The following is a 25,095-nucleotide window of genomic DNA, read 5'->3' on the forward strand; positions in this document are numbered from 1 at the left end:
GCATGACGACATACCTGTATCAGACTCGGACCGGCACTCAAGGCGTACGCAACGGAAGCGAAAAAGAGCACCCATCGGAGGTAAACAACCCCCCCCCTCTAAAAACATACTAAATTGCTATCACTGTACACTAATCCGCACATAACTTCCAGATGAATCACACACCTGTCATTGGAATATTGGCGTACATTTACCTTATGTCTAATTTTATCTTACAGGCTTTCGTTATGCAGCTGCAGAGTCTGAAGGTGTGCCCCGTGCAGAAGTGATTGATGAAGATCTGACAGAAGACCAACAGCAAAATCACAATGTCATGGAGGCAGTGGACAGCAGTTGTGTTGGACAAGTGGAGGTTGAGGTAGCAGCTGCAAATGTGGATATACTGAAGAAATGTAAACCTTTTAAAATGATGACAGATTACAAACTCTCAGCTGTGTCTGTAATCAAACCTCTGTAACTTTGCTTCACTTCAGCAGCATCAGCTCATGTTCACATGTTGATTCATGGTTTGCTTCAGTTTTTGATGGACTGCAGAATATTTTGAAGGTTATCTGCTATAAAAAGCCAGAACAGGAAAATCTGCTTCATGTGTTTCTGTTTGATCCTCAGTGACTTTGACACAAAGGCCTCTGCTGTGATGATCACACCTCTGATCAAGTCTCACAGTGTCAGCTTTGTTTTTATACATATGGATATGTGCTGATAAATGATCAGAGTTATAATATTTCCCACTGTCTGCTGTGTGCCGTGACCTTTGACCTGCTAAAGACAGTCAGCTGTGGATTATTCATTGTTGTGTCTGATACTTAGAACTGTGAGGAAGAACACTACACAGTTAATCAGGGTCCCCTCTCTCTGAATCAGGAAAGGTGGGCAGGCCGCGTGTGGGCCGCGGGCCATACGTTGAGTCTCACTGTTTGAAATGTGAACATTGTTCTGCTGCAGTCAATGGACTAAACCAGAGAAGAAGAAAACAGACTTTACCATGAAGATCCTCAGTGTGGATCAGTATAATATCAGCCTGATGTCTGCAGTTTAGTGTCAGCACAACTTTCACATCATATTCATCTCAGCACAACTAAAACATGCTGACTGACCTCAGAGTTTCAAGTCCACATCCTGGACTCTCCAGGAAACCACACAGATGCTTCACTCCTGAATCCTGCAGCTTGTTGTTGGAGCTCAGGTCCAGCTCTCTCAGATGGGAGGGGTTGGACTTCAGTGCTGCTGCCAGATAATCACAGCTGATCTCTGACAAACCACAGCTCTCCAATCTGTATAAAGAATGAAAGATGTAAGTTTATTAGACAAAGTGTGAGCTTGAAATCATTCAGTGTTTCATCATCTGTTCAGAGCTGAAGAAGGTTCAGAATGTAAAAGTTTAGAAAATGGAAACTCCAAACAGCTGAAGCCAACAGGAAGCAGCTTCAAACAAACACAACAAGAGAAAAAACTCTGAATGTTTCACATTAAAGTCGTACATTTCTCATAAAAACAGGACAAAGACTTGAAAAAGTCGTGTTTTTCCTTCCAGGAACCACAAGGCTTCACTTTTAAAGGTGAAGTGTGAAAGAAATGGACATATTTGAAGTCCAACACCTTTTTCCAGTCACATTATTAAAGCAGACAAACTACAAGCTCATTTTCATTCCAACAAGTCATCTTCTGACCTGGACTAACAACACTGGTCTCTATGTGCAGCTGGCTGTGAGACCAGTGCTCAGGGAGCGTCTACAAAGTGCAACACTGAAAGAACATCACACACTAGCTTTGTCCCAAAACGTCGGCTGCATCCTTCGGAGGACCCGGTATTCGCGGTCTACGTGGGCCGGGTCCTTCAAAGACCGAAAAGGCTGGAAGTGCGAGGCTGTGAAATGGGACGGTCTAGCCTTCAGATTTGCGTCACCGCTGTCTCGGTGGAGTTTAATAAACTCGGCCGTCTGCTCCTTGCTATCTAAAATATAACAGGACACTGGCGTAAACTCTCGACCGTCTCACACTTCTGTTTAATCAGTTTCCTGTTTAACGTTTATTCAGCTGTGTGAAAATCCCGGAGGAACTTTGATCTCAGCCAAACCGATTTACTCCGGAACAAATAAAACACAGAAAAAAGGCAAACAATTACATTTTTAAGTTATCCGAGTGACTTATATATCATGTTTAACCTGAGTAGCGAAAGAGCGGGGTCTGAAAACGATGAAGCCGGGCGTCCGCTGCTCTCGCCGGCTGGAGTGACCATTGAACCCCCCCGGCTTGCTAGCGAGCGGGTGGGTAACAGACGTCTCCGAAAACGTCGGCACACTTTTGCAAATATGTGATGTCTTGATAAACCAAGCAGATATTTGAAGTTTACACAGCTACTTTCTCGCCTGAAAATATGTTAAAAGTTTATTTTGTGACCCAGAAAGATTAATAAGAGTAATTTGAAAACTTAGTAGCTGCCGCCATTGTTGGCAGCTGAAATTTGGCTGGGATATGAATTCTGGGATATGGTGGGCCACGAAGGACACACCCGACGAATCCTTCAAATTCGGGGAAATGAAGGACGCATTTGTCGGGCACATTTGAAGGAGTCGACAAATACGGACAGCCTTCATCGCCTGGCTGTGACGTAATCGGCCTTCAAATGCAGCCTCTGGAGGATGCAGCCGACGTTTTGGGACACAGCTACTAATTTGCTTCCATCATCCAACCTGAAGAGGAAACAGAGACGCCTCCCCTTCAAAGTAAAAGCTGCTCCTTTTGGACACAGTATCAAAGAAAGTCTACAGTATAACATAGAAAAGACAGAACAAAGTTTTGGTTGTTTTTAAATTGTGCAGAAATGAAACTACACTAAGCTCAATTATGTGACAGACATTTCATCCCATGTCAGTTTGGCCTCATCCTGGGCCGGATTATCCAGCACACACTCTGACCACAGGTCCATGTTGAGCAGGATGAGCTGCTGGCTAATCTGGAGGCTGTAGCAGCAGCTCACAGTCACAGTGGGTTTCCACTCATGAAAAAGCTCTGGCTGCTTCATTTCTCATCTCATATCAGAGACTTTAAAGCTTCACTGAAGCTGTACTGTGATGCTTCCATATTCCAGTGAGGCCTCCATAATGATTTCAGCTGTTCTGTACACACACTGTGTGCCCTGTATGGCTCAAAGTCTCTGCAGCCTGTTTTTATCTGCTATCATCAGATCTTCATCATCCTCATTCACATCCCTCACACACTCTACAGCCTCATCAGCACCGACTTCATCTTCACTGACTGATGGAGCACAACATGAACCTGTGGAGGCTGAAACACTGTCCTGTCAAACATCTCCCCGTCACCACTCCACTTCTGTCAGCCTTTAAATGAACCCTGCTCAAGTCTGTCACTTCTGTTTGGAGCCAAAAGAGGTTAAAGATTACGCCACTACATTCTTGTCTAGAAAATATTAAAGTGTATTTGGTGACACACAAAAAAGGGTAAAAGTATAGTTTGGGTCCACACATGTCCAAACCCTGGTGTGTAGGCCTACTTAGTATTGAGAAAAGCCCACTAAAAGAACGCCCACCAGACCAAAGCAATGGTGTTGACTTGATCAGCATTAACCCCGCCCCCTGACTTTGATGGGTGAAGCTGACAAATAAAATGTATTTATGAACAGCGATGCAGGGCCAGGAGTAGCAACGTGAATTAAATAAATACATCATTAAATAATTCATTAAATGTGTCAGTAAAATAATTAAAATAGAAAACAAACCAACAAAATATGTAATTAACTAATTTGAATTGTACATAAATACTTAATGAATTATTTTAAATGAAATTAACCGATAATTCATTGTGATTTTGTTTTGTGTTTTGATGAGCTAATAATCAGCTCTCTTTTTCTCATTGTTGTTCTAAGCCGCTTATCCAAAGGTAAGGCACTACCTGTTGAATTATTTCCAAAGTGTGCCAAATTGGACATTACAAATTAAAGTCTACTCACTGAAATTACTGGGGAATGTCTGCTTTGATTTTGATGAGAATCTCATGACAGTACTGAGGATTTAATGCAGTTGGACTGCTAAAAATGATTGAATGCGGTTGGACCGCTAAAGGATTTAATACGGTTGGACCGTGGAAAGCAGTTGGACTGCTGAGTGATTTTAGTATATTAGGGAATTTGGTTATTGTTTGGGGTGGAGCCCGTATTGGTTATAAGGTTGGACCTGCTTCAGTCTTACACTTTTTTGGCTGTTTTACTGTTGTTCCAAAGTATTATAAATTATTCAAGAATGTCAGTTGGACTGATAGGAAGCGCAGTGCTCAGAGGTAACGCTTGCCAATGCCAAGGACGCTTAGGCATTGTCCTCGAAGAGGGATAGTCAGTTGGTCACTGTGGAGCTTGGGGCACTCCAGAATAACTAGGAGTTAGAGTCTCCTTACCGTTTGGAACGGTAGTCTGCGCTTTTTTGGCCAGCAGAAGTTGGACTTCGGGCGTGTAACTTTAACTTAAAACTTCGGGGTAAGCCTTGGCTGTGAAATGCCAAAAATAGAGCTTCAGGCAAAGTTTGGGTTGGTTGACGCTTTTAAATTGAGTTAGGGATTTTAGAGATGAGGCCAGAAACTGTTGGACAGATACTGGTTAATTGATCACAAAAAAGTTGGACTTTATCGGTTGGACCGTTAACTTAAATTTGTCGAAATTGTTTAGGCGCTAAAGCTGACAGATGTGACAGTGGTTGTAAATATAAGACGTCTTTGTAATATAAAATAAGAGATCTCTGTGTGAAAGGAGTCTGAGGCAGTGCTGGAGCTATTTTTAGACTGTGTGTGTGTGAGTGTGAAAATGCAAATTAGTCAGCAGTGAACTGTTTAAACCACAGTTGGTTTTACAAATACTGCTGCAAACATTGTTGAGTGTGTGTTTAAGACGCCATTTATGTTCATTAGAGGGCTATAAATAAAGTTTTGAGTTGCCGTAGTGAATGTATAGTAATTGACTGAGTTTTGATATATATATATAAATATAGTGAGTGCACTGTATATATTTAAGACTAACATATTACTTTTAGGAGTAACCTCTCATCAGCAATAAATGCTGGTGTGTTTTATTTTTTCTATTCTATGTGTGTGCTGTGAGAATTAATAGAGGTTTCAATTGTTTTCTTTGACTTGCTCTTTCTGATTATGAAAGGCATGTCTGAAATACTCTTAGGAAAGCGTGTTGTGAGTATATTCCTCAACTCTTGTCACAGTTTAAGTGTGTGAATGCTGTGAGTAGCAGGCTTTGAGTGATTGGGTGTGATTTGTACAAAATAATAAATAATAATAACACTATGAAAGTTGATAGTAGAGTGAGTGCAGAAGTGGAAGTGTGAGAGAAAAGGCGGTGTGTGTGTGAGACGATCTGACAAACGCAAAGAATTTAGTATATTTAGAAGTGTGTGCGTGAAATAAGGGTGAATTGTTTTAGATCAAGACTTAGTAAAACAAGAGTTTTATTAGCCTGTAAAAAAAACAAAACAGGAGAGATAGAAACAGAAAATATGGTTCTGAGCAGCTGCAAGGTTGACAGGAAATGGTGTGTGTGACAGGAACTTTGCATGCCCATAAAAGGAACTGACTGTGACAAGTGAGCACACAGAGAGAGAAACATACGAGGTAAACTCCAGGCAGATGAAGCAAATGGAGGTTTTAAGAAAAGAAATGAAAAGGATATTAATTGTATGCTTTAGTGTGTCAATACAGGTGGACTTCTTTCAACCTAGAATCTTGAGTACAAAACCATTGATTAACAGAATTGGGAGGAAAACAGGCCAGATTTTGGCTTAAAATTTTACAGCTTGACCTCCCACTTGTCCCGATCCTGAGAAGAAGCTCATAGGACAGTTAATCTCCTGATGAAGACCGACAGAACATCGTGGACTTCAAGAATTAACAGCAGGCAAAAGACAGTGCAACTGAAACTACACTGACGATACCAGCAGCAGCATGGAAGAAAAGCACGTGATGGAAAATGCACGGTGAACTGCAGGCTGGTAAGAACAGTGTGACATAACTGTTTAAAGACACTGAATGGGATATTTTGCCAGGCTGGGATTTAATCTAAAAGGAAAATACTGAAAAGAGCAACGGAGAAGAAACAGAGAAGAAACAGACTGTGTTTGCTGGGGATCACAAGACAACAAAGGACACTAAGAGAAGGGCACAGGGGCCAGTGGGAAGGTGAAGCCCAGACGAGTTCGACTGCGAGAATAGAGGGTACAATTGGGTTGAAATTGAAGCCGGAACTCAGGATGGTTTAGGGATGTCCACGTCACAAACAAAGAGGTAAACAAAAAGAAGGTAAAATAAAGAGAGAAAATAACTGACAATTACATTAATGAATAGAAGACACACATACAGATATTACATAGATTTATTTTTAGGATAAAGGGGAGAGCTTATACGTAGAAATGACTTTTTATACATATTGCATTTTGTGCCTTTAAGGGAGTTGTGGCTCAATTCGTCTCTTGTGGGTCACGAGCCTTTGGCTAGCGCTATGATTAGCCAATCTACTGTGAGGATGATATGAGTTATTGAAGGATTGCACACGCTTACAGACACAGAGTCCATAAACACACATGACAGTATTGATTCCAGGCAAAAGGCCTCAAATTAATTTAGCGTTTAACTGAACTTGAGCTGGCCCTGTAACAAGTGACAGAAAAGAGGAACTGAATAGGAGTTTCTTGCTTTAGAGAAGGACCAAAGGAAGGAAAGCATATATTTTGGTTAAGTCTGATAAACTAGAATGAGAAGGTATTGTTACATCAAAGGAGCAAGATGAAATAAAAAGGCTGTACCAAAAACAGGTTATAACATAGGAAATGTGAGTTTTAAAATGAAGTTAGTGTTAACACACAGGAGTTGTTTCAAGGCAGCGTTTAGCTGTGATAAAATGTATGCAGGAGTAATTGCTTATATGTTTAAACTTAATTGATTAAAGTGGTTGTTTTTTTTTTTTTGGATCTTTTAGTAGAATAGGCACTTATAATGATTTTCTTGTGAAAGGAGATTCTAGGTCAGAGTGGAGGCCTTGCAGCAGCGAGACTTCTGTGTACAGGATGTTGATGATTAGATAAGGCAAGCGACAGGAAACGCATGCAGGGACGTGAAAGCAGCGTTTTAAGAGTTTTAAAATGATGAGTAATGTTGAAGAATATATATAAATACAAGTCAATAAGTCAAGAAGATAATTAGGATCAGGCTTTTGATTAAAGAGTCCCAAAGATGATAAGTTAGGGAGGTGCAGGAAAAGGTGTTTGGTTTGCTTTACAGAAGATCTCGGCGACCACAGGGGGGTGAGGATCCTGGAGGCCCGAGGCATGATGGACCACAAGAGAGGGACGCAGAAAAAACCTAATCTTACGCATGGAGTGTTCTCGAGGGGGAGCTGGTGTTTATTACTGGACCACTTAGATGACATGAGGTTGTCTGATTTGCTGAGCCAGAGGACGGCTAGAGAGGGTCAGAGCGGGAGTGGTGACCCCGATGTCCATGATGCCATGGATGGACATGGAAGCAGCTGAGTGGGCCGAGGAGTGACCCAACACAATGTATTGTGACCTCTGGTGTTCCAGAGGTCGAGAGAGGGAGTATTGAGATTGGAGAGATATTTTGCTGCTATTGTTAAAGGCTCATGTTCTCACTTAGATCATCGATTTCTACTTACATTTCTTTCTGGGAAAAATGGGGATTACTTTGGAAACAGGAAGTATTTTCCCCAATAAGCAGCCCTGGATTAGTAAATCACTCCAACATGTTCTCAGGCAGAAGAAGCTGTCTTGTTATGAGGGAGAGAAGAAAAAGATTGAGGCACAGAAACTTGTTGAAAGAGAGATAAAGCAGCTAAAATCAGGTGTAAAAGTAAAGCAGAGGATGAGCTGAATAAAGGACACTCAAGGCTGGCTTGGAAAGGAATGAAGTCCATGGTGGGGATGCAGAACAAGGAGCAAAGATGAATGTGATGCTGAATCAGCAGAAGACTTGGACTCATTTGATTCCAGCTTTGATATCATTGATTTCAATGAAGAGCTTTGTGATTGTAGCAAAGGGCTGGTAGCTCTGAGAGTCCCACTGATGAGGTGTTTGTGTGGAAATCTCTTAGTGGGACCAAAGAGAGAAAAAGCCCTGGTCCTGATGCTGTGGGAGGGAAATGATTGAAGTGTGCTGTGAGGAACTGACTGGGAGATTTTCACACATTTTCCAGTCCTCCTTGGAACAACAGGAAGTTCCCAGCATATGGAAACAAAGGTTAAGTGTCCTATGGCACTCAGTGATGATGGTGCTGTGGCCCCACCACCTCCACCTCTTTGTAAAGGAACTAACTGTCATCTGAAGCTTCAAATGGGACTAAGACTTCCTCCACTAGGTGGCAGTGTCTGATGAGAAAGTGTTAGTGGAGCTGGCCTGGAGTCAGAAACAGGAAGATGCAGGATTTGGGCTGAAATGGGGAAAAGTGGTTGGCACTAGTGCCTTAAAGCAAGAAGGTTGTAGGTTGAAGCTTGTTGGCCTTTCTGTGGAGGTTGGATGTTCTCCCACAGTCCAATGAAATGCTGCTTAGGTTCATTGGTGCTTCTAAATTGGCTGTAGGTGTGGATGTGAGAGAGTGCTTCTCTGTCTCTCTCTGTTGGCCCTGTGATGGACTGCTCACCTGTGCAGGTGGACCACGCCTCTTGCCCTATGACAGCTAGGGCACAGGCTGCAGCCCTGTGAGCCTAAGCTGAATAAACAGTTAGCAAAAATGATCCATAGATGGCCTGAAATCCCCCAGTTAGCAGTTTGGTAGATAGCTATGACATGCTAATCCCATCCAGCAGCTGTATTCTACCTGTAAGCTGATCCCTGCTGAGCCAAAGCACTTTTTCATATACAAATTACAACCTTTAATAGAAACCTATTGGTCAGCATCTTATTAGCCTGCTGTTAGCTTCATTCCACAGAAAACTGAGAGAAACTAACAAAGTTGATAAAGAATAAAGAGAAATGTGCTGATTTAAAGCCTTTGAAGTGCTTCAGATGATCTCTGTCCACTTCTGTCCACTCATTCATTCATGTAAGCTTTCTAATGCAGCTTTGATCTTCACAGTCTGCTTCATGAAACTCATTCTAACCCTGAATGTCAGAGTGTTCCTCCTTCTCTTTCCCATCATTCATGCTGGCAGTGGAGGAGATTTGGATGTTGGACTGTGTTTTGGATGATGTGTGTATGTTTGTGTTGGACTGCTGTCTGTAAAGCAAACGCACATTTTGCTTTGGCATTCAGTGTCAGACAGACTTTAAGGTGGAATGAAGAGTTGGAGAGTTTCACAGTGAATTATCCAGTGGAGGATTTTTCTTCTTCTTTGAAGGTTTGAAATGTGAACATTGTTCTGCTGCAGTCAATGGACTAAACCAGAGAAGAAGAAAACAGACTTTACCATGAAGATCCTCAGTGTGGATCAGTATAATATCAGCCTGATGTCTGCAGTTTAGTGTCAGCACAACTTTCACATCATATTCATCTCAGCACAACTAAAACATGCTGACTGACCTCAGAGTTTCAAGTCCACATCCTGGACTCTCCAGGAAACCACACAGATGCTTCACTCCTGAATCCTGCAGGTTGTAGTTCCAGCTCAGGTCCAGCTCTCTCAGATGGGAGGGGTTGGACTTCAGTGCTGCTGCCAGATAATCACAGCTGATCTCTGACAAACCACAGCGATACAATCTGTATAAAGAATGAAAGATGTAAGTTTATTAGACAAAGTGTGAGCTTGAAATCATTCAGTGTTTCATCATCTGTTCAGAGCTGAAGAAGGTTCAGAATGTAGAAGTTTAGAAAATGGAAACTCCAAACAGCTGACAGAGTTCATACGCCTTTGTCAGGGTCAAATTCAAGCAAGACCATGTGAAAATTAAAACACATCATCCTAGGTGAACTTAAACACCTTTGTTCCCCTTTTGTTAAGACATAGAAAAGTACACCACACAAAAATACTGCAAAAGGAAACGGTCGCCTTATATACATAGTGTATAAACTCAAAATGCACATTTCACTTCAAATTAAGATTAAGGCTTTGAACAGATCACATAGTTCAGTTCAACATATAAGACTTTAAGAATGCACAAGCATCTACTTAAAATCTATTTAATTTATCATCCATGATATTATTTTGTACAATTCCAATGTATTTTGTTCATCTCCCTTAAATAAACAGGCAGTCTTAAAGTATGAAATATTCATATACAAACACATATAAATGTGTGTACTGTCTCAGTGGCTGATAGTACCCCACAGGCCTCAGTGTGAGCTTGAAGACATTTATAATGTTTAAGTAGTTTAATGTGCAGGTGCTGACGATAAACACATTTTGAATGAAAGCCGGGGAACTTTGGTAGCACAGAAACAAGTGGCTATTCTTTGTGACTATATGGATCACTCACAATACCATTATTTCACACAAAGGCACCAAATTAATACTCAAAAAAGCTGCAGCAATACACACAAATATAAACAGTACTTGGTGACAACTTTGCTTTTAGCCTTTAACCCTTCTTGACTACTTTTGATGTGGCCTCTATATTTTACCTTTAAAAACAGTTCATCTTGCCAATCTGTTATTTTCTCATTTTGACCAACTGTATCAGCACAATTTATCTAAATTCAGACAAAATTTAAAATACAAGTAGAAAGTGATATTTTGACTGTAAAAACCACACACATGTTTAACGAATCATCTTCATAACTTGAAATGCAAATAGAGATTGTACATTTTTAAAAATACGCACACGTTTTGCAAACAACAAAGTTATATGGTACTATTTACCAAAAAATGCAGCCAAGGCTCAGACGTTTTTCATATAATCATTTCAAACTATTTACAGAACAATCAGGTGTCAAACAATAGTTTGTGTCACTCTAACACATATGAGAACAGCACAGGGATAAACCTGCAGGTCTGACAGCAGGTGTGTCACTCAGCGTTTACACTGCAATCTGCCTTTGTTGGCTTTAAGGCAGCAACTGTGACGATCACTAGTAGAACTGACACACAAAACAAAACAACAGCTACACACTAAATACACAAGACAACAAACTAACTTGAGACCAAACACGGTAAACGTCACAAATCTCTCACGTATCAAAACTCTCTCTCTCTTTCGCTCACTCGCTCTCTCTTGCCGGTCACTCCTAAAACTTCCCCCTTTTGCTAAACAACCAAATGTCATGTTTCCATATCATTTTTGATTGGTCGACATGGTACATTTTCCCACCTATAGGGCTTTGGAGCGTGATGTCACGGGAGATGGGCCATGCCCCCTTCCGCCATGACAGTAGGCCAGCCAAAGGATACCATTTCAGCTATGGATCGTACGTGTTGTGTTGTCGGTTGCAACGTTAGATCACATGATCGTGAAGGCAAGAAGCTGGATAACGGGCTCTCTTTTCATCGTTTTCCATCCTGGAGGCAACGTGAGGGATCCCATGTTTCCGATATTACTAAACAAAGACGTCAGGCTTGGATTGCAGCGGTGAGACGAGGGGATATCGAGTTCTCTGCAATCCCCAGCTTTTTGTTGGTTTGCTCACGGCATTTTCTTTCCGGTGAGTTCTAAATTAATTCATATCACTCTTGAAAGGCTTTTAGTGTTATTTTCAACGTGCTGAGGTCATAGATAATGAGATAAAACATGCTAATGTGTGATGCTGCAGAACCACATCATGTCGACTGAGTAGCTTATGATTTGGCATTATTGCAGGCAAACCAGCATATGAAATGGATGTAACAAATCCAGACTGGGCACCAACACTGCACATGGGGCATGACGACATACCTGTATCAGACTCGGACCGGCACTCAAGGCGTACGCAACGGAAGCGAAAAAGAGCACCCATCGGAGGTAAACAACCCCCCCCCCTCTAAAAACATACTAAATTGCTATCACTGTACACTAATCCGCACATAACTTCCAGATGAATCACACACCTGTCATTGGAATATTGGTGTACATTTACCTTATGTCTAATTTTATCTTACAGGCTTTCGTTATGCAGCTGCAGAGTCTGAAGGTGTGCCCCGTGCAGAAGTGATTGATGAAGATCTGACAGAAGACCAACAGCAAAATCACAATGTCATGGAGGCAGTGGACAGCAGTTGTGTTGGACAAGTGGAGGTTGAGGTAGCAGCTGCAAATGTGGATATACTGAAGAAATGTAAACCTTTTAAAATGATGACAGATTACAAACTCTCAGCTGTGTCTGTAATCAAACCTCTGTAACTTTGCTTCACTTCAGCAGCATCAGCTCATGTTCACATGTTGATTCATGGTTTGCTTCAGTTTTTGATGGACTGCAGAATATTTTGAAGGTTATCTGCTATAAAAAGCCAGAACAGGAAAATCTGCTTCATGTGTTTCTGTTTGATCCTCAGTGACTTTGACACAAAGGCCTCTGCTGTGATGATCACACCTCTGATCAAGTCTCACAGTGTCAGCTTTGTTTTTATACATATGGATATGTGCTGATAAATGATCAGAGTTATAATATTTCCCACTGTCTGCTGTGTGCCGTGACCTTTGACCTGCTAAAGACAGTCAGCTGTGGATTATTCATTGTTGTGTCTGATACTTAGAACTGTGAGGAAGAACACTACACAGTTAATCAGGGTCCCCTCTCTCTGAATCAGGAAAGGTGGGCAGGCCGCGTGTGGGCCGCGGGCCATACGTTGAGTCTCACTGTTTGAAATGTGAACATTGTTCTGCTGCAGTCAATGGACTAAACCAGAGAAGAAGAAAACAGACTTTACCATGAAGATCCTCAGTGTGGATCAGTATAATATCAGCCTGATGTCTGCAGTTTAGTGTCAGCACAACTTTCACATCATATTCATCTCAGCACAACTAAAACATGCTGACTGACCTCAGAGTTTCAAGTCCACATCCTGGACTCTCCAGGAAACCACACAGATGCTTCACTCCTGAATCCTGCAGCTTGTTGTTCCTGCTCAGGTCCAGCTGTCTCAGATGGGAGGGGTTGGACTTCAGTGCTGCTGCCAGATAATCACAGCTGATCTCTGACAAACCACAGTTGATCAATCTGTATAAAGAATGAAAGATGTAAGTTTATTAGACAAAGTGTGAGCTTGAAATCATTCAGTGTTTCATCATCTGTTCAGAGCTGAAGAAGGTTCAGAATGTAGAAGTTTAGAAAATGGAAACTCCAAACAGCTGACAGAGTTCATACGCCTTTGTCAGGGTCAAATTCAAGCAAGACCATGTGAAAATTAAAACACATCATCCTAGGTGAACTTAAACACCTTTGTTCCCCTTTTGTTAAGACATAGAAAAGTACACCACACAAAAATACTGCAAAAGGAAACGGTCGCCTTATATACATAGTGTATAAACTCAAAATGCACATTTCACTTCAAATTAAGATTAAGGCTTTGAACAGATCACATAGTTCAGTTCAACATATAAGACTTTAAGAATGCACAAGCATCTACTTAAAATCTATTTAATTTATCATCCATGATATTATTTTGTACAATTCCAATGTATTTTGTTCATCTCCCTTAAATAAACAGGCAGTCTTAAAGTATGAAATATTCATATACAAACACATATAAATGTGTGTACTGTCTCAGTGGCTGATAGTACCCCACAGGCCTCAGTGTGAGCTTGAAGACATTTATAATGTTTAAGTAGTTTAATGTGCAGGTGCTGACGATAAACACATTTTGAATGAAAGCCGGGGAACTTTGGTAGCACAGAAACAAGTGGCTATTCTTTGTGACTATATGGATCACTCACAATACCATTATTTCACACAAAGGCACCAAATTAATACTCAAAAAAGCTGCAGCAATACACACAAATATAAACAGTACTTGGTGACAACTTTGCTTTTAGCCTTTAACCCTTCTTGACTACTTTTGATGTGGCCTCTATATTTTACCTTTAAAAACAGTTTATCTTGCCAATCTGTTATTTTCTCATTTTGACCAACTGTATCAGCACAATTTATCTAAATTCAGACAAAATTTAAAATACAAGTAGAAAGTGATATTTTGACTGTAAAAACCACACACATGTTTAACGAATCATCTTCATAACTTGAAATGCAAATAGAGATTGTACATTTTTAAAAATACGCACACGTTTTGCAAACAACAAAGTTATATGGTACTATTTACCAAACAATGCAGCCAAGGCTCAGACGTTTTTCATATAATCATTTCAAACTATTTACAGAACAATCAGGTGTCAAACAATAGTTTGTGTCACTCTAACACATATGAGAACAGCACAGGGATAAACCTGCAGGTCTGACAGCAGGTGTGTCACTCAGCGTTTACACTGCAATCTGCCTTTGTTGGCTTTAAGGCAGCAACTGTGACGATCACTAGTAGAACTGACACACAAAACAAAACAACAGCTACACACTAAATACACAAGACAACAAACTAACTTGAGACCAAACACGGTAAACGTCACAAATCTCTCACGTATCAAAACTCTCTCTCTCTTTCGCTCACTCGCTCTCTCTTGCCGGTCACTCCTAAAACTTCCCCCTTTTGCTAAACAACCAAATGTCATGTTTCCATATCATTTTTGATTGGTCGACATGGTACATTTTCCCACCTATAGGGCTTTGGAGCGTGATGTCACGGGAGATGGGCCATGCCCCCTTCCGCCATGACAGTAGGCCAGCCAAAGGATACCATTTCAGCTATGGATCGTACGTGTTGTGTTGTCGGTTGCAACGTTAGATCACACGATCGTGAAGGCAAGAAGCTGGATAACGGGCTCTCTTTTCATCGTTTTCCATCCTGGAGGCAACGTGAGGGATCCCATGTATCCGATATTACTAAACAAAGACATCAGGCTTGGATTGCAGCGGTGAGACGAGGGGATATCGAGTTCTCTGCAATCCCCAGCTTTTTGTTGGTTTGCTCACAGCATTTTCTTTCCGGTGAGTTCTAAATTAATTCATATCACTCTTGAAAGGCTTTTAGTGTTATTTTCAACGTGCTGAGGTCATAGATAATGAGATAAAACATGCTAATGTGTGATGCTGCAGAACCACATCATGTCGACTGAGTAGCTTATGATTTGGCATTATTGCAGGCAAACCAGCATATGAAATGGATGTAACAAATCCAGACTGGGCACCAACACTGCACATGGGGCATGACGACATACCTGTATCAGACTCGGACCGGCACTCAAGGCGTACGCAACGGAAGCGAAAAAGAGCACCCATCGGAGGTAAACAACCCCCCCCCCCCCTCTAAAAACATACTAAATTGCTATCACTGTACACTAATCCGCACATAACTTCCAGATGAATCACACACCTGTCATTGGAATATTGGTGTACATTTACCTTATGTCTAATTTTATCTTACAGGCTTTCGTTATGCAGCTGCAGAGTCTGAAGGTGTGCCCCGTGCAGAAGTGATTGATGAAGATCTGACAGAAGACCAACAGCAAAATCACAATGTCATGGAGGCAGTGGACAGCAGTTGTGTTGGACAAGTGGAGGTTGAGGTAGCAGCTGCAAATGTGGATATACTGAAGAAATGTAAACCTTTTAAAATGATGACAGATTACAAACTCTCAGCTGTGTCTGTAATCAAACCTCTGTAACTTTGCTTCACTTCAGCAGCATCAGCTCATGTTCACATGTTGATTCATGGTTTGCTTCAGTGTTTGATGGACTGCAGAATATTTTGAAGGTTATCTGCTATAAAAAGCCAGAACAGGAAAATCTGCTTCATGTGTTTCTGTTTGATCCTCAGTGACTTTGACACAAAGGCCTCTGCTGTGATGATCACACCTCTGATCAAGTCTCACAGTGTCAGCTTTGTTTTTATACATATGGATATGTGCTGATAAATGATCAGAGTTATAATATTTCCCACTGCCTGCTGTGTGCCGTGACCTTTGACCTGCTAAAGACAGTCAGCTGTGGATTATTCATTGTTGTGTCTGATACTTAGAACTGTGAGGAAGAACACTACACAGTTAATCAGGGTCCCCTCTCTCTGAATCAGGAAAGGTGGGCAGGCCGCGTGTGGGCCGCGGGCCATACGTTGAGTCTCACTGTTTGAAATGTGAACATTGTTCTGCTGCAGTCAATGGACTAAACCAGAGAAGAAGAAAACAGACTTTACCATGAAGATCCTCAGTGTGGATCAGTATAATATCAGCCTGATGTCTGCAGTTTAGTGTCAGCACAACTTTCACATCATATTCATCTCAGCACAACTAAAACATGCTGACTGACCTCAGAGTTTCAAGTCCACATCCTGGACTCTCCAGGAAACCACACAGATGCTTCACTCCTGAATCCTGCAGGTTGTTGTTGGAGCTCAGGTTCAGCTGTCTCAGATGGGAGGGGTTGGACTTCAGTGCTGCTGCCAGATAATCACAGCTGATCTCTGACAAACCACAGCCCCACAATCTGTATAAAGAATGAAAGATGTAAGTTTATTAGACAAAGTGTGAGCTTGAAATCATTCAGTGTTTCATCATCTGTTCAGAGCTGAAGAAGGTTCAGAATGTAGAAGTTTAGAAAATGGAAACTCCAAACAGCTGAAGCCAACAGGAAGCAGCTTCAAACAAACACAACAAGAGAAAAAACTCTGAACGTTTCACATTAAAGTCGTACATTTCTCACAAAGCTCAATTATGTGACAGACATTTCATCCCATGTCAGTTTGGCCTCATCCTGGGCCGGATTATCCAGCACACACTCTGACCACAGGCCCAGGGGCCACGCACAGCTGGGCTCCATCCAAGAGACAGCAAACAAACCAACACAATAATAAAAAGCACCATGTGATCTTCTTACATCTTCAAGACAAACATAGTAAAAACATGAGCATATTTGTTTCCTGATAAAATGATGTGACAGGTAGAACAGAGTAAAGTGGTGGTGTTACAGCCTTTCTCCCCTCTGCTGCCGAGGCTGTTAGTCTCTCCCAAACTCAGCTACAGGACTTCCAAATGAATGAAAGCAGCAGAAGTGGCTTTACAAATGAAAGAGGAAGAGGAGAAGAAGAGGAGAGGGAGGCCACCCTGACCATCACTCCAGCTGAAAACATCACACTTCCATTAAAGTTGGTGAGGAAATGTTGAGCAGGATGAGCTGCTGGCTAATCTGGAGGCTGTAGCAGCAGCTCACAGTCACAGTGGATTTCCACTCATGAAAAAGCTGTGGCTGCTTCATTTCTCATCTCATATCAGAGACTTTAATGCTTCACTGAAGCTGTACTGTGATGCTTCCATATTCCAGTGAGGCCTCCATAATGATTTCAGCTGTTCTGTACACACACTGTGTGCCCTGTATGGCTCAAAGTCTCTGCAGCCTGTTTTTATCTGCTATCATCAGATCTTCATCATCCTCATTCACATCCCTCACACACTCTACAGCCTCATCAGCACTGACTTCATCTTCACTGACTGATGGAGCACAACATGAACCTGTGGAGGCTGAAACACTGTCCTGTCAAACATCTCCCCGTCACCACTCCACTTCTGTCAGCCTTTAAATGAACCCTGCTCAAGTCTGTCACTTCTGTTTGGAGCCAAAAGGAAAAACTGTTGTTCAGTCGTTTGGAAAGACAACATTTCTGAAAGCACTCAAACTTCTTCACATTTGTCTTCAGACACATCCTGAACATTTAGGAACTAAAGAAAGTTTCAAACATCAAAGACCTGAAATATAGAAAAATAACAACAGCCGCAGTCAGTGAACTCACCTCAGAGTCTCCAGTCGACAGTTTGGACTCTCCAGTCCAGCACACAGAAGCTTCACACCTGAATCCTGCAGGTATCTGTTTCCACTCATGTCCAGCTCTGTCAGATGGGAGGGGCTGGACTTCAGAGCTGAGGCCACAACTTCACAGTGAGACTCTGAGAGTCCACACCGAGTCAGTCTGTGATGATAGAAAATGTAAAATGTGTTATTATAAAAGCAGAAAATCTGCATTATAAACACAGACTGAATGTATATGAAGACAAAACAGAGTGAGGTCATAATCTGATGAATCTGCTCTTCACATCTGTGCTTCAGCTCCTCTTACTGTGTTTGACATGACACAACGATTGAGTCTCTCTCAGACCTGCAGACTTTTAATGAGAATCTTTGTTTGGCTTTAATCTGCTTTTGGCTTTTTCATGGATTTCATGGATGATTTGAGTGATTTCCAGCAGGACACTTAAACATGTCAGTGGACGTCCTAAAGAACATATTCACTGATATGAAACGTGTCATTGAACAGGATTAATATCAGTGGAAACATGGTGGAAACAGCTGTGACTGCATGGATGTGACACACTTCAAATCTGTTCTCCACTCTTGGATTTGGGATCCATGGAGCTGCTGCTGAGTCTGTACAATAAAGGAATGGTGTGGAAGGTTGCAGCGTACGGACACAAACACTTTCTGCTTACAATCTGATTTTATTTTCAAAATTAAACTACTAACCTACACTAATCAATGATGTTAATGATCACATCTGGACTCACCCAGCCTTTCTGCAGTTCCTCACAGCTGGAATCAGTCTCTGTCGTCCCTGCTTTGATGTTTTGTACTTCAGCAGGTCCAACTCATCCAGAACCTCCTCTGACATCTGCAGCATGAAGGCCAGAGCTGAGCACTGGATCTCAGAGAGTTCCTTCTCTGATCTGTTCTCTGACTTCAGGAACTCTTGGATCTCCTGAAATAATGAGAGGTGGTTCATCTCCATCAGACAGTGGAAGATGTTGATGCTTCTGTCAGGAGAGATTTTATCATTGTTCATCTCCTTCAGGTTGTTGATGACTCTCTGGATGGTTCCTGGACTGATCTCTGTCTGACCCAGCAGACCTACTAAGAGTCTCTGGTTGGACTCCAGACAGAGGCCATGAAGGAAGCGAACAAACAGGTCCAGGTGGCCATTTTCACTCTGGAGGGATTTCTCCATGACTCGTTTAAGGAAATCATCCAGAGAGGACTCGTTGTATTCTTTTCCCAAAAAGTCCCTCTGCACCTCTGTCTTCCTGTTGGTGTGACAGTGGAACATGTAGACAGCAGCCAGAAACTCCTGAATGCTCAGATGAACAAAGCAGTAGACTGGTTTCTGGAAGATCACACACTCTCTTTTGAAGATCTCTGTACAAACTCCTGAGTACACCGAGGCCTCTGTCACATCCAGACCACACTGCTCCAGGTCTTCTTGGTAGAACATGATGTTTCCTTTCTCCAGATGTTCAAACGCCAGCCTCCCCAGCTTCAGAAGAACTTTCCTATCAGCCTTCGTCAGCTCCTGTGGACTCGTCTCACGTCCCTCATGGTACTTGTTCTTCTTCCTCTTTGTCTGAACCAGCAGGAAGTGTGAGTACATGTCAGTCAGGGTCTTGGGCAGCCCTCCTCTCTGCTCTGTAGTCAACATGTGCTCCAGAACTGTAGCAGTGATCCAGCAGAAGACTGGGATACTACACATGATGTGGAGGCTCCTGGATGTCTTCATGTGGGAGATGATTCTGCTGGACAGCTCTTCATCACTGAATCTCCTCCTGAAGTACTCCTCCTTCTGGGCGTCAGTGAAGCCTCGTACTTCTGTTAGCCTGTCAACACATGTAGGAGGGATCTGATTGGCTGCTGCGGGTCGGGAAGTTATCCAGACGAGAGCCGAGGGAAGCAGATTCCCCTGGATGAGGTTTGTCAGCAGCTGGCTGACTGATGACTTCTGTGTGACATCAGACAGCAGCTTCCTGTTGGTGAAATCCAATGAAAGTCTGCTTTCATCCAGGCCGTCAAAGATGAACAAAAGCTGAGAGACAGCCAGCTTCTCTGCTGTGACCTTCTGTAATGTTGGATGGAAAACATGGAGCAGCTCCAGAAGACTGTACTGCTCATCTCTGATCAGGTTCAGCTCCCTGAATGAAAGCAGAACCACCACACTGACATGTTGGTTCTCCAAGCCCTCTGCCCAGTCCAGAGTGAACTTCTGCACTGAGAAGGTTTTTCCAACACCAGCCACGCCGTTGGTCAGAACCACTCTGATGGGTCTCTGTTGGTCAGGTAAGGCTTTAAAGATGTCCTGGCACCTGATTGGAGCGTCATGGAGGGCGTCCATCTTGGAAGCTGTCTCCAGCTGCCTCACCTCATGTTGGGTATGAACCTCTTCACTCTGTCCCTCTGTGATGTAGAGCTCAGTGTAGATCCTGTTGAGGAGGGTTCTACTTCCTGTTTCATCACTTCCTTCAGTCACACGTTCACATCTCCTCCTCAGACTGATCTTATGTTCATCTAAAACCTCCTGCAGACCAACATCTGCTGAAAGAAAGAAAAACAATGAGACTAAAGAGAAAGAAAACTCTTCAATGTCTGAACAACACAAGAAGTCCAGTTTTCAGAAATGAGTCCATCAGCAGACAGATGTTCAGTCTTACTTTCTACACAGCTGCTCTGACTGGCTGTCTGCAGTCCAGCTCTGCTTCTGGATCTTTCTCCACACTGTGCAGAAGCTCTGATGGTGACACAGAAAAGTCACAGTGGAGATACTTGTGTCCACCTTTGATTAGACTCATTATAAAAAGGAAAACAAAGTTTGAACACAGTCATGTTTCCAGTTCACTGACTTACATTTATTCCATGGACACTCACTCTAACCTGAACCACAGCTACAACCCAACATTGTTGAGGCCTCATCTCCTCCTTTCCTGACTGTAGAGGTTAAATATGCAACAACCAACAAATAAAAGAATTTGGTTCATTTCAAAGAAATTCACACGGTGACCAAGTAAAGTAACCGTAGTAAAGGAGACAACATCCCGTTGATGGTGGGATTATTTGAAAGATTTGCTTTAGTCACGTCACCAAATGCAGTTGAACCACCCGTGGATCCATGTTTGACCATTCTACCACTCTGAGCTCTGCTTTTGAATCATTTTATTATTATCATCATTCATTTATTCATTCTTTGGAGGGGGGCTATTTCCTAATGCCGCCCTAATAAGCTGATGTTCAAGGGGAAATATAACAGAAACTCTTTCAGTGTTATTCATTAATAAATTAACAGATAAACTGTGAAGAAGAAAAAACTGAGATTTAAAGGAGAGAGTGAGAAACTTGATCATCCATCCTCATAATACATGTTTATCAGTATCTGCTGTGACCATACTGCAGTAATAACTACAAGTCTACATTTCTGTGACTGTTGATCAATCACAGCAGGAATCTGAGCTCATCTCTGCACACAGAGCAGCTTCAGCTCTGGGATAAACTGCTCGCTTCACGTCCTTCTCAGCTCACAGACACTCATCCTGATATTTTCCTTTAACATTTGATGGTATAATTCATCTGAGTTTACACTTTATCTGCATAAATACAGAAAAACAGACCCAAACACCAGAAACCATCAGTTTCACCATGTAGAATATATTGTTGTTTCCTTGCTTTTAATTCAGAGAAAAACTCTGATTTGGATTTTCTCTGTTCTCTTTGCCACAGCCCATCCCAGCAGCAGCTGAAGCAGCTGACTGTCACAACACTGAATAACACTTTAGGAGGAACGTCTTGATGCATTCTTAATCATCCAGGAAAGTAAATCTCCAAAAGTTGATTCTGTTCATCTGGACGTAGAGTAAATGTGGTTATCCCAGCTGGACTTTTGTCAAAGCTGGGATAACCACATTTACCAGCCGCTGCTTAAGCAAAAACCTGTAGTGATCCCGTACGTGTCAGGAGTATCGGAGCAGTTGAGACAGATTTTTTCTAAACACTGGGTCTCTGTGGCTTTTAAACCCCAAAACACACTGCGCCAAAAACTGGTCCATCCCAAGGATCAGAGTAACAGAGTAACATAGCGTACACTGTTAAGTGCAGGAGGATTGCCAGGATTTATACATCGGGGAAACCAAACAACCTTTGGCTACAACACAGAAGAGCCACCTCGTCAGGCCAGGACTCTGCAGTCTATTTACACCTACAGGCCAGTGGACACTCTTTCAATGATGAGGATGTAACATCCTGGACAGGGAGGAACGCTGGTTTGAGGGCGGAGTCAAGGAGGCCATTTACGTGAAAAGGGAAAGACCATCTCTGAATGGAGGAGGGGGCCTAAGGGTACATCTGTCACCATCTTACATGCTGTGATTGCAGCCATTCCCCAACTCTCTGTGAATGGGACTCATGACCATTGATCAATGGTTGTTGATCAATGGTCATGAGTCCCATTCACAGATTCACACACAAATTTGCATAATTAAGATTAAGGAACTGACCTCCCAGCCCTTTGTTCCTTCAGTGGGCTGGTTTCAGTTATTATTCAAATGTCCTGTTTATAAGATTGAATCCTGCAGTCAGCTGAGACTGAAGGAGTCACCTGGATGATGACGAAACGTTTCTCCCACAAAACGCTACGTCCAGATGAACAGAATCAACTTTTGGAGAAAGTTGAATCAGTATTTCAGCTTTAAGAGGGTATTTTAACACAAACATCAGTCCTTCTACTTAAGTATGTTTGCTTCTTTGTTTACGCCTAAACTAACTTTACTGTTAACGAGTTTTCATGTTTCTGTAATCCACCAGTGTGCTCATGCATTTTTAATTGAAAACATATTTTTAATGATCAAATATAATTATGTTTGTTATTTGTGGATTTTAAATGTCCTTGACAGAGACAGATGATGATCATTATCCTGCACTGTGGTCTCAGGTTTGGTCGAGCTAGCACAAAGAATGGCTATGTTGAACTTCCTCCTGGGATCTACACTAAGAAGTGAGTCCAACATTAGCAGGGTCTCTTTCCTTTATCTGGATTCACTTTAGCATTCACAGTCACGTGAAGCTTGTTATTAACTCGATAAGTCAACCCAGGGTTTCAGCTGAGCGCTCACATGAAACACATGGTGTTGGCAGCATCTGATCAATCATATTCATGGAGACGTGTATCAGCAACAGAGCAGCTGAGTTTGTAGAAGGAAGTCAAACTAAACCACAGGAACAATATGAGGAGATTACACACATAATAAAATACTAGCAGTAACACAGCTGCTGCAGACAAATCAGTCGTGTGATCGTGTGTGAGAGGAGAAGGACTGTAAAGGAGTTTGGTGTTAAAAGCTCTGTATGAATGTGGGAGACTTTGAAGGGCTTTAAAAAGGCCAATATAAAATAAAAGGCAGCAAAATTGCTGAGTGTGAAAGTCACCAGACTTATCAGACCTCTGTGATTAAGACCTGTAAGAACACCTGTTTGTACTTGTTGGCATTATATCAAACACACACGTATATTAAGCCTTTGTTTGAACTCTGGTTGAATTTGTTACTTTCAGACTGTGAAACATCACAGAGGCTGCAGCTGCAGATCTTTTATTCACCTGGAAATTTACTTTAAATGTTAGATGGAAAATGTATTGCTCAGTTTCACCAAAGTAAGAACAAGAATCCATAAACCTTCATAAAGACAAACATCTCCCAGAACATTGAGCTGCTGAAGTGTCACTGAAGGGAAAAACTATTTGTCCTCCTCCATCCAGCAACACCTGAAACACCTGAGTGGAAGCTCCTCCCTACACTGTGTTTGAAGCAAAGCACAAAGGAGACACCTGCTGGAGCAGCTGGAGTCCTACAGACACTCAGCCTCTTCACTACACAAACACCTCCTACAACATCCACTCTTTCCACTCTGACTGCTGTGTTTGTGGAAACACTCCAACACACACCGCTTCACATACCAACATAGAAATGTGTGTGAAAAAGAGCTGAGCTGATATTAAACATGACGATTTATTCAGAAATACAGAGTCAGGAACAACATCTAGACACACATTACCTCTCAGCAGCAGAAGAACAGCCTTTAAAGTTTACAGCAGCATCCTTCGACACGTTGCTCTTTAAGGAAACACAGCTGGGTTCAGGTCCAGGAGATTCTGGCCTCTTATTGATCCTAAAAGAAAAACAATAAATGTCACAGCTTCATGAGACAGGAAGGAAAAACTGGAAACATTAAATTAAAGACATGATGAACAATCTCATAAAAATAATGTGCTTACTCTTTGTCACATAACAGTCTTTTGTTAAAGTTTGCACCAACATCCTTCGACTCGTTGCTCTTTAAGGAAACACAGCTGGGTTCAGGTCCAGGTTCTGGATTAGTTTCAGGGTTATGTCCAGCTGAGCCTGGTACGCCCCACAGCTCTGGGCTTTAAAACAACACACACAGAGGTATGAGTGTGAATAATGATGGAGCAGTGATGTGAGTGCTGAGCTGTGACATGGAGAAGAGTCATGGACAGTTAGAGATGGTCATCTCACCTCTGAGCTTTGGTCTGGCTCTCATGTTCCCCACACAGAGTGCTTTTAGAGGGAGGGACTCCCTCCTCTCTGTCCTCACACTGATCCATGCTGCTGAAAACATCCAGATGAACAGCATCAACTTTTTGGGGATTTACTGGATGATTGAGCATCCAGACACTTTTTAATATTTTACTAATTTCTGAAGCTTTTTACCAACTTTGTTCAAATTGGTCTGCTGTCATTTTATTGTTGACAAAAAGAGATTTTGAGTTTGAGTGTTGACGTTTCCATGTGGGACTGTTGCTGCAACACCAGGATGTTACTACAGAATACACTTTATATTGTGAGCACTTGGATGTTAGTCCAGTGGTCCTAAACTGACACACCTGCACCTGGATTCATTCTGACCAGGTTTTAGTCCAACAGTGTTTCATACTTAATACATCAGACACAAACTCTGCAGCTGTCATTGTCATCAACTGCTACTATGTAAGGAGTTGTTTTGATCGAAACTATATGTGACGTAGCAGAAATATATATACACATGCAGCTTGTGATTTTTTTTTCAGAGCTGTGGGTGCATGATAGCGCCTAACAGTTCTCCGTTCCCGGGAATGTAAAATAAAGATCATTTTTTGAGTTTGACCACTTTGAGCCCAGTTTTTCTTCGCCGCCAAAAGAATGCAAAGAACTGAATTTAATAAGACGATCAACTGCGCCACAACATTCACGAAAGCGAAAGTAAAAGCGACGGAAGGAAACGCCCAGAGAGGCGTTTGAGGGACGGTCAGAGTCAGGAACCTCAGA

General features: G+C 42.1%; 2 protein-coding genes across 2 annotated transcripts in view; one reads left to right on the plus strand and one right to left on the minus strand.

Annotated features, from left to right (window-relative positions):
* Window positions 1-25,095, plus strand: part of LOC146675664 (uncharacterized) — a 300,511-nt gene that overhangs the window by 248,689 nt on the left and 26,727 nt on the right. The window lies entirely within an intron of this gene.
* LOC146675679 (protein NLRC3-like) lies at window positions 1,079-24,679 on the minus strand. Its single transcript, XM_085400814.1, has 6 exons — window positions 24,307-24,679; window positions 24,045-24,194; window positions 23,847-23,938; window positions 18,532-20,323; window positions 17,763-17,939; window positions 1,079-1,274 (listed from the first exon to the last, which is right to left on the minus strand). Exons 1-6 carry the CDS (start codon window positions 24,456-24,458, stop codon window positions 1,079-1,081), a joined length of 2,559 nt encoding a protein of 852 aa, XP_085256940.1. The 5' UTR covers window positions 24,459-24,679.

This window comes from Rhamphochromis longiceps, linkage group LG3 (assembly GCF_057381845.1).
Source record: "Rhamphochromis longiceps isolate RC_006_pf linkage group LG3, R_longiceps_female_GT1.1, whole genome shotgun sequence".
NCBI lineage: Eukaryota > Metazoa > Chordata > Actinopteri > Cichliformes > Cichlidae > Rhamphochromis > Rhamphochromis longiceps.